The sequence below is a fragment of the Numenius arquata genome, chromosome 1, assembly GCF_964106895.1.
Source record: "Numenius arquata chromosome 1, bNumArq3.hap1.1, whole genome shotgun sequence".
Taxonomy (NCBI): domain Eukaryota; kingdom Metazoa; phylum Chordata; class Aves; order Charadriiformes; family Scolopacidae; genus Numenius; species Numenius arquata.
Genome location: NC_133576.1, coordinates 25,526,622 through 25,537,505, shown reverse-complemented (window position 1 = coordinate 25,537,505; position 10,884 = coordinate 25,526,622). Strand labels below are relative to the sequence as shown.

General features: G+C 45.6%; 1 protein-coding gene across 1 annotated transcript; it reads right to left on the bottom strand.

Moving 5' to 3' along the window:
* Window positions 1-802: 802 nt before the first annotated feature.
* LOC141471291 (uncharacterized) lies at window positions 803-10,607 on the bottom strand. The gene is made up of 6 exons (XM_074157762.1): window positions 10,514-10,607; window positions 9,383-9,661; window positions 6,814-7,062; window positions 3,298-3,435; window positions 2,554-2,673; window positions 803-1,107 (listed from the first exon to the last, which is right to left on the bottom strand). The coding sequence occupies exons 1-6, from the start codon at window positions 10,572-10,574 to the stop codon at window positions 947-949; spliced, it is 1,008 nt and encodes a 335-aa protein (XP_074013863.1). The 5' UTR covers window positions 10,575-10,607; the 3' UTR covers window positions 803-946.
* Window positions 10,608-10,884: the final 277 nt, after the last annotated feature.

The window sequence follows — 10,884 nt, the reverse complement described above, 5'->3', positions numbered from 1 at the left end:
GCAGATGGCCAGCTTAATCAGCTTGTGGTAGCTAAACCGTTACACTAAAGGCACTAACGCTTGCACTGGTGCAGGATCTCAGCATTATAATCAACGTTTCTGTCAAAATTACACACCCAAGCCCCACGCACCCATCCGCTGCAAGCAAGCAAGCTAGTGACAGAGCTGTTTTAACTCACTGGCAACCCGAGCAGTTAGGCTCTGCCAAAAGGTAAAATCGGTAGCCCCCTGCCATTACAGGGCACTGAAAGATGAGCAAGCCAGCATCACCTCCCAGGCCCTGCACGCAGCAGCCCCTACCACCGATCCCGACCCCAGGCAGCAAGCGGTGAGGGCCACATCACAAAGGGTCTGGAGTTCAGCGGAGTGATTCAGACAGACACCCGGCACAGCAGATACCTAGCCAAAAACTCCACTGGGCTTTTTTGCCGGGCCTGTGAAAAATGCCTTGAAATCTCCTGAGAAAGGGCTTTCTCAGGAAATTTCTGGCAGGTCTTTGTTTCTATCTGGGACCGGCAGGCCACCTAAATCCACTTGTCATGCCTGCCCCTGGCAGAAACCACCGGCAGGTGAAGACATGGCAAGGCACGGGGTGGGCAGGGAGCAGGAGGAACCACCCGCCTCATTTCAGGCTGTCCTCTAGGGCTCCACTGTTTAGCTGCAGGTCTATTAAGAGGCAAAGCATCAAAGAGCTGCCCAGTTTTGTTGGTTAATGAACCTGTCTACCCACAGCACTGTGGCCTTGAAGTCACACATGTGCTTTTGCTCATATTTTCTTTTTCTTTTTTTTTTTTTTTTTTTTAAATGAGGTTACCAGGCCTGTCACCTCATATCTTTTCCCTGATAAAATTTTCCAGACTAAATCTTACACACAATGAGACTATGGGATGCAAAGGACAGGTGTCATAGGCTTCAAGACAGGGTGGGGATCAGCAAGCATGCCAGATCAGTCATCAGTTGGATCCAGGAAACAGTCCGAGGCATTTTCCCGGCTTTCCACATCAACTACGACCTCTGGGTCTGGCATTTCCTCGGGCTCTATCTCCACTGGTAAGTTTTCTTCCACAAGTGGCTGAGGCTCAACACCTTGACCAGTCTGGGCAGCATCTGGAAAAGAAGGGAGAAATGGTTTATAAGTGCCCACTCATGGAAATCCTCCTCCCAGTCCCTGATGCTACTGGCTGCCTAACCCACTCAGTCCCCTCTCCCCAGGCATCTGCAAGCCAAATTTCAATTTTCTTTGTAACTACTCATTTATTGAGCTGTCCGTCATGGCTCTTTAGACACTTTGGTGCTGAAGGTCTCTGGGCTCAACTGCCCAAAATAAACCAAAGCCAAATCTATTCAGTTACATCTGAGTAATTAGAGCTGGCTAACAGCACACATTTAGTATGTTCTCAACTAAACATTTTCCACACGCACCTCTGCCTTTTACTCATTTGGAGAAAATTTAAATATGGGATACTTTGTTAGTCAAACTGACAATGTGTAAATTTTGTATTGAAAAAAAAAAGAGTTCTACACTTTAAGTATATTAATATTAAACAATGACCTGAATGACTTGCATCTTTTTTTCTTTTTTTTCTGTCTTGCACTATGTTCATGAGTAGCATTTAATATTTCGAAAGCAGAGCAAAGCATAGTTAGACATAAAGCAGAGCTGAGCTGCTGAGAGGCTGTGTGTGGTACAGTGAAGGGCACCAGGAGTGGAGACAGCAGTGCTGAGACCAGGCTGTGACCTATGTAATGTTGCTCCAGTTCATGATGTCTCTGCTAGACCTACTTCAGCTGCTGACGATGCAGTACTCGAGAAGGTGTTGCCAGCATTCGTATTTCAGAAATAAAATTGAGGGAAACATAATGCAAAAAGTGTAATACTAATATCAAGCACTCACAGAACAGGAGATTTCTGAAAGGTTTTTATTGCTGCACTCTCTTGACCGTACTGTGCTAAAGCTCCGGAGTTTTATTCTCGATTGCTTTGAAGGATTTAAAATGTGAGCGTATTCCCACTTTAGCCCTAATTTAAGGAAATATACAAGCCTTTGGCTTTGATGGGATTTAGCTGTGTTTACAGCTCAGCATATTGTTGGATGCAGTCCTGAAGATGACTGCTTACAAAAACAATGCTGATTCTTATAAAATGTTATTGATGAGAAGGGTGTGTGTGTGATAAATTTGCAAGAAAATTGCCAAGTGTTGGGGGGTTGCTGTTTTTGAGATGTGTATTTTAGCACAGGAGATACTGGAACAGAGAGTCTGCGGTATGCTAGCAGTACCCTCTGTGGGTTGCTTATGAGGCAGCTGACACTACATCTCATGGCTGGGTGAGGGGAAAGCTCCTCCTGTGCAGAAGCCGAGCACGAGCTAGGTACTGATAAATGACCTGCTGCAACTTCTTTCATCTGGACAAGATGTAGCATCTTCCCAGTACTAGCGAGTCCCAGGCCTCTCTCTAGTCAGCTTCTCCCCCACCAGCCACACACATATATTTTGTCCTTCACCCTCCCAAACAAGCTATCTGTACAACTCAAAACAAGTCACTGGACCCACCAGGCTTTGGAGGGCAGTCAGTTTGGGCGGCTTGAGCTTCAACATGGTCTCCATTGGGGGGGCTCTTCACACCTTCACTGGAGACCACAGACATGATTAGTCCATCATCTTTCTCCTCCTCTGTAAAACCAAAACCGGAGACTTGAAGGAAAGAGATCCTTCACATCCCAGCAGCCTCAGCACGATCATTGTGAAGCCAGACCACCAACACACGATTGTGTCTCCTCCTCATGCAGCTCTGGCTTCATTCCCAGAGCAGACAGATGCTGAGTACAAAAGGCCATTGCCAACCTGTCAGAGACCAGCTTGACCATGCTGGCAGGATCACAGCTTGAGGTGGCTTCACTGGGCCTGGGCAGATTGCACTCAGGGCTGGTGCTGAAAACTAACGGCCATCAGAAGCCTTCAGGTCATTTCAGGATCAGACCTGAATGAGACTCAAATTTTTTTGCCCCTAGTAAAGGTTTTGCTGTGTTTCTTTCTGGCAGGAGCACATGGTGGCAAGAGTGAGGTGAAAAAAAAAAAAAGGAAAAGCAAGGTTTAATTCAAGACCTTGCTGGTCATAACAGTTGCCTACCAGCAAGCAGCTTTCTGCTCCACCAGGTCAAGAAAGGGCTGGCTAGAAGACAAGTAGCCACCCAGCTGAGACCAGTTTATGTTGAGGCTATTTCAACACGAGCCTGCACAAACACAGTCCTCTGTGAGACTCATCCATCCCAGGGGGCAACAGTGTTCTCCACTCACCTGAAGGCACTGGGATGAACTTGTGTTTCCTCTTCATGCAGCAACATATGATTGAAGACACAACCACCACCAGGATAACCGCACCCCCTGCGCACCCTGCCAGGATGTAAATGAACCATGGGTACTGCAGCAGGTCTCCTGCAAGAAGGACGTGGCATTGTTAGCTACCAGGGTGGACAAGCTTCTTTCCCCAAACAGGAGAAACCCTGCAGCCAGATTAGAGCATGTTGGCATTGCTGTTGCTTCAGTTTGGATCAGAGGAACTGACACTGTGAACTGTGGCACATCACGATTTATGTCACATCATTTAATTATGGTATGGAATTTTTTGTTAAGAGAAGAGGCTTGTGTGACTAAGCTGTGTGCATTTCCTTCTGCTTACTCTAACTAGTAACATCTAAGATAATTCTTAAGTTTTAATCAAATTTAACAGGGAAGGTGGTGATTTGAAAGATACCACATTTCAACAAGTTTTATGAAAACAGGCAGTTGAGAAGAGTGAGACCTAAACTAGCACCTCATGCTGAAAGAAAAGCTGCAAAGTCTACCCTTAGAGTTTGTATTAGCCCCCAGAGAATCCACTTAGGACAGCCATGTAATGACTACGCCAACCTCAAAGCAAGTCTGATCAGAGCCTGCACTTCCTCAGGCACCAGAGACTCCAGCCACCCCAGTCAGAGCTGTTGGAAACCGGCATAGCTGCTGCACGGGGAAGGATTTCTCTTTATCCCCCTTCCCAACGGAGATCATGAGAAACACCTAGCAGTAGGCAAAGGCTACAGATGGCTGAGCAGACGGCCACACACAAGTCGGTGCTAATTACTACCCAGTTCAGAACCCCTTGCTCAGGGTTGCTTTGATGGGGTCGGACTTGCACGTACGTGTCTGCTGAGCAGGGAAGGTGGTAAAGGGCATCACAGACGCGCAGAAAAGAGAGACCCGTCCAGACTCACTCCTTCACTGAGACAATGTGCTCCAACCTGGGGCAGCCAGGAGGAAAACTCTTCTTCCCATATGAAAATAAAATCCATACAGCTCAACTATCACTGTAATAAAAATTCCTTAAAACTCCTTAGGCAAACCTACGCCATGCCTTTTTGAATCATTCGGCTTCTTTTCAGCTGCGCACACACCTGCAGAGCACGGCACTGCAGAAACCAACAGGCTTATTTGGAGCTTGTTTTCAAGACCACAAATGCACAAATTGCTGCATATCCCCAGAGACTGGGAAGTGTTTCAAACTTTCCAGGATCTGCTACATTTCATAGTCCACATACTCACCAGAACAGTAAAGACAACTGTAGACAGGTGCTCCTGTGTGGGAAATCACACATACTCAAAGTATTTTCGGAGTGCTTGTTCCAGTCTCCTTAGGAACAGTTGCCAAGTTCAAAAAATCTATACTCAAAATTAAACTTTTAGCAAATGAGAAATCATTTCCCTAATAATTTTATTTCCTTTTTGATGAAAGCTTAGAGAATATCGTCAAAGACATAAATATATGTTGGAAATTTTTTTTTCCTGAATATTTTTTCCTTAAAACTTTGCCATTTGTTAAAACGATCTCCTTGAGATAAAATATTTTGTGAAAAATTGGTAATAAACAATAAAACAAGTACTGAACTAATAAAAACCTTTTATATATGTTGACTGGTTAACTTCTGAATCCTCTGCTTTAGATCCTGCGTGATCCCTTTGATTCCTGGGAAATTCACAGTATTTCTGCCAAATTATTTTACACTGACAATTATTCAAAGTTCATTTCACCGGCCAACAGGTTGCCCAAATAGGTGCTTTTATGTAGATCTTATACCTACAGAGGAAAAACTATATTCAGCCCTTTGCCTGGAGCAAATAATAATGCACAAAAATAATGAATTAGTCTTTAATTAATTTAATTGAACTCATTTCTCTCTTCAGTTCAGTTTACTAGTATTCAGAATTGCTTTAGTTCACTTTTTACAAATGCGGTTGCATTTGGTGACTAAAAAGTAGAATCGCTGCTACTTTCTTGCTCTCAGACCCTTCCAAATACGTGTTCGTGCGCGTGTCCATCGCAACAGAGCTATCACTAAACTCCCCTGTGGGCTTTTCAAGAGGAAATGGGGAACTGATATCGCACCCGGGGGACTGGGCAGCCACCCAGAATAAACAATAGTAACTGTCAGCACTCGCGTGATTTATCACAGGGCTTGACTGAACAGCTCATGGATCTTCGCTCCCCAGTGCCTCAGCCAACTTGCGTCTGACTACACTGAACAATCTCTGACCAATTTAACTGGACAAAATTAAGGCCACTGCTCCATAATCACAAATACCAAACTTTTACAGGTTGGCCAGCGGCACCGATGTGTGGGCACGAACAGCACCCGGTGTTTCTGTTGAATGCCAGCACACACGATACAGGGTTTATGTCAGTAATTTTGCTTTCACACCAACTGTATGCCAACCATAGCAGAAAAAACAGTATCTGCTGTGGAGTTGGAATGCCTCAGACAATTTCTAAAATGCTAAGTGCTATTGGATGGTACAACTACTCTTGTAGAAAAGTGATTAAATTAAATTACAGCTAAATTAGTCAAAAACCTTATGGTTAAATTATGCACCCTGATGTAGTTTTGATGACTGTCCTCACTGCCAGAAAGGAGAAAAAGCTTCAACACTGGAGATGCAAGTGAAATCACACCCAAGGATATCTAATCTATTTTTTAATTTTTTTTAATAAATGTGAGCTTCCAACACAGACCAGTGTTTTGCATCATGAGGGTCTGGCAGTTTTGATAAGATACGGAATTTCTGTCTCATTAGACTATGGCCTCATTCAAGTAGAGTACTCGGCATTTATGGATAGCTTGTAAATGGATAAAGTCACAGCCTTCTCACAGAACTACATACCCAAGCAGGGACACAGAGGGGAAAAAAGCTCTACATTTCGTAGGTAAATGACTTGTGTCTTTACCCCACCCTCTGATGGTGTGGGGCTGATGGAGAGACATTCGTATAGACTGGTAAATCTCTGTGCAGCTAGCCTAGATAAGGAGGAAAGAGACAAGGCAAAACACCTCAGTTGAGTCCAGCAGCAACAGGGCTGAATTAGCAGAGGAATTTTTACAGGAATGTTGCAGAAACTGGAAGGCCATTTGGGTAATGGATGAATGTCAGAGTAGGAAGCAGCTCATGTTTCTAAACCGGCAGAGAGGAGCAGTGCAGAGGAGGGTGCGAGGTCTCCATCACTGGGAAGTAGGAAAATAGACAGATAGAAATCCATCCTTGCCGCAGAGCTGGGTAAGAGAACCTCCTGAACAAACTTTCATCCATTCTGTGATCATGGGCTGTGTCAGTCCAAGACACAGGAGAGAGAAAGAGGTCAAAGGCACACTTTCTAAAGGGAGGATGTGGTAAGTCTGGAAAGCAGCTGCCAGAGGACAGAAGAGTTCAGTATTATGCAGACAGCAACAATTAGTTTTCTGCTGCGAGAGACCAAAAGGGACATTTTCTGGAGACGCTGTTACTCACCATAGCTGCAAGACAGCACAACAGGCTGGGTCCTCGTGACACTGTTACCGTGGTAAACCTCACAAACAAATTCTCCAGGCACTGTTTTGTCCAGGCGAACCTTCTTCCCGCCATCCTTAACGCAAGCCTCAGGGGCACTCAGCGCGGTGCCATTCAGCAGCCACTGAAAGCTGGTGCTCTCGTTGCTGTTCACGTCGCAGGACAACTCACCAGTCCCATTAGGGAAGCACTGGATACCAATGGCCGGCTCTGGTCACACACAGCACGGGGCAACAGGAACAGGGAGGAAAGAGAGAGGTGAGGAACAGTGAACGTGAGGTGGACAGGAGCTTCCCTTAACAGCAGTCTTACTACCACTGCATTTACCGGTAGCCAGGGAGCACAGAAGTAACTAGACTCTTTGGTGCCTGCCCCCAGCCCTGAAATGCTTAGCAGTGCCCACCCCACCCTGCTAATGCCACAAAAATCTGGCATCTCTTCATTTTCTTTATTGAAACTGGAAAAGCAAAAAATAAAAGCCCCTGATCTGGGAGGATGATGGAAACACCCAAAGCATCTGCCAGCCAGAGGGTTCCTCTGTAATCAGCAGATAACCATAGCTTCATAGGAGACTCGGCACTCTCCTTCACCAGAGGTTTGTTCTTTTGCTGTCATTCTGGCTCTTCTTCCATTTTAGAGAGGAACGAGTACAAATCATGCCCAATATAGGTATCAACACCAGACACCTGCAGTTAGATAGGATGACCTGGACTAAAACAATTTAAAACCACGTAATGAATCATTGATATTACTACGTTTTCCTGAAATTGTCTTTTTTAGTTTACTAGAAGGAGCCAATCTATTTCCTACATTTGCCATTTTGCAAATACAGACTAGGCAGAGAAGTGGTATGGTTTTATGACAGCAAGAGTCACATTGAGAACATCTATGCAAACATCCATGTAAATAACCTCAGAAATCACTTTCTTCAATTAGGACATCATCTTCAGCTAAAATTCACTGGCCCCGGGAATACCTTTGCTGTGAAACTGTTTCCCCAACTTAGTTACAGAATCACAGAATGGTTCAGGTTTCAACCCAAACCATTCTATGAATTGGAAGAAACCTTAAAGATCATGAGTTCCAAGCCCCCTGCCATGGGCAGGGACACCTCCATTAGAGCAGGTTGCTCAAAGCCCCATCCAGCCTGGCCTTGAACACCTCCAGGGATGGGGCATCCACAACTTCTCTCAGCAACTCCTTCCAGTGTCTCATCACCCTCACAGTAAAGAATTTCTTCCTAATATCTAATCTAAATCTCCCCTCTTTCAGTTTAAAACCATTACCCCTCATCCTGTTGCTACACTCCATGATAAAAGAGTCCTTCCCCATCTCTCCTATAGGTCCCATTTAGGTACTGGAAGGCTGCAGCAACAGAACACAATGAGGAGACAAACATTCCCAAAGCAAATCCACTGAAATGGAGGCTAAATCCAGGACACTTCTGCAGTATTTGCCTACTTTGAATCTAAGCCCCTGATCTCGGTGCCAAGGAGTCACATCTTTGACTGACTCTCCGTGGCAGTTCCGCTTGTTTGCGCCCAAAAGATGTAAGGATTCATTTGTCTTCACTGAGACCAGTTTGTTGAGACATTTTCATTACAATTTCATACGCTTCAATTTCTCTTAGAAGCTTGTGTAAGTGAAAGCTCTGCAAAAGGAACGGTGGAGATGAGGACCACAGCAATGGCCACTGGCTGGCTGGAGCACTATTCAGCAGGGGGGAAAACCCATTTAAGCCTTCTCCATTTTAACCCAAGCAATGAGCTGGATCCTGCACAGAAGCGACTTTGTTTCTATCTTCTCATCCCACAGATGGATGAGCAGGCACATGAAGGGGAGCGGCCATTCTGAGGCTACGGGGAGGACAGTAGGGAAGCTGGCACAATAAGGTACCTATCACTGGTCTCTGAAAAGACCCAGAAGATGCTGACCTCCAAGCTGCTCAGGGGCAGCTAAAAATCAGAAAGTCACACCCAGGTTCCTTTAATACCTCTCCTTGGCTGCACGAAGCGGGGGGAAAAACCCAACACACTTCAACCCAGACCTGCACAGAAGTCCAGTTCAGTTTCCAGAGCCAAGTCAGGTAGGATTAATTCCTTAAGGAAGTGTGTCCACAGGCAGAAAAATGCTGTCAGTCAGTGAGAGCTTTCATGAGAGCCATCAGGAAGAGTAGTCTGGAAATGGACTGAAATCTCCAGCTACATGTCTACACACTGTAGGCTCAGCTTTACGAATACTTCATGCTGCTGTCTCTTACATCAGGGAAAAATAGCACATAGCTCAACTGACTGGCTGCTTCAAGGAAGGCTCAACAGACAGGAGAGACTGATAACATGGATGCAAAAAGCATCCCATAGTTTACAGTCACCATTACCACTCCCTGAGGTGCCAGAGACTTACAAAGCTGTTCCGGAGGCACCTATAGCTCCTGCAAGCTCAAGCAGTCTCTCAGGAAGAATTTCAAGGCGCTGGCTTCCAGCCAGGCTCACAAGTTCATCAGCTGTTTGTTGCTAAGAAGGCCACTTACCAAATACTTCCAGTGTAAAAAATCTGGTGGTGTTGTGAAAGACAAACTCATATTTTCCTTCGTCCTCTTTCTCCACACTCCTCAGCACCAGGGAGCCGTTCTGCAAGTTCAGGCATCTGCCAGCAGAATTGCCGCACTTGGCCAACAAAGTATCATTTAAGACAGCTGTGAAGCATCTCACATTCATCTTGCTCATTCTGGAGAGGTTCTGCAGACTTTGAATTCCCACAGAAAAGACTGCTGAGCTGCCACTGAGCACACTGGTCGAGGTGACAGAGCCTGAAAGGAGAAGCAGAGAGTGTGGGCAGTGAGCTTGCCGTGTCCAACCACCCCCTCTCAGCTGCATCCCAGAAAGGCAAATGGCCAGGTGAGATGTAAGAGGGACAGACCCAGCCCTGGCGACAGGCTGGGGTCACCAGTAATTGAAAATCAGAGGAGTGAGAAGCCTTCTATAAAGGCCAGCTTTCCCCTCTGACAACACGGGAGTGGTGTGCACCATGCACAGAGGGTGATGAAAGGCTGAGCAGCTGGTCTTTTCTCCCCTCAAATTTGAGATGACTGTCTACCACCTCCCCCTCAGAGCTGAGAGACTGTGCAAAGAAAGATCCTCGGGGAATCGATGCCATGGATCCCGTACAGAGGGTAACAAAAACAACTGCTGCCTGCACAGCTCCTTTCACCCAAAGAGTAAGGTCGCAGTTCTAACTTGAAGCAGCCCCACAGTATCCTGGCACATTACTAAGTTGCTGTACGCAAATCAGGGATGGGTAAATGGCAGGGTAACGGCAGCTCAGGACTAACCCAAGGTCACACCGAGCGTTAGGAGCAGGACCACATTGCTCTCCAGCCCCTCCAGCTACTGTTCTGCGTACAAAGACCTTAACGTTCTCCGTTGAAATGCTTTTACAGACGCAGTACGCTGAGAAAGTACTATATCGTTAGTTATCATTCGTTTACTAAAACAATAATCTGTCTTACTTTGGTCTGACTGCCCCTTTCATGCATTAGCAGTTACACTATTTGATGTCTCCCCAAACCTGGTAGAGTCCTTAAAAGATCTTGGAGCAAAATTAAGGTGTCTGCTCATCTAGGCAAATCTGTGCCAGCTTCATAAAGAGAAATCCCACTTACCATGAGTAACAGATATTATCACCAGCAAGCACTGCAGAGTAAAAGGAGAGCTGAAATCCATTTTAAAGAGCTCCTTGCATCATATGCTGAGAAGACGATCTGGCTACAGTGCTCAGTGAATATAGCGTTCAGGAAATGATGTCAGAAGCAAGAGTGAAAAAAAAAAAAAGAAAAGAAACTCTATAGTGGACAGATTGAAAAATGTTTCAAAATAGACCCACAAGGTTTTGGGTGACTGAACTCGGGCTGAACCAACATGAGCCACGATGTGCTCTGCAAAGTACCGCACCTTGGAGCTAGCTGCAAGTGTGAGAATAGGGCTGGGAGGTGAGGAAAGACAAAAATATCTCCTGGTCAGCTCATTCTGGTTA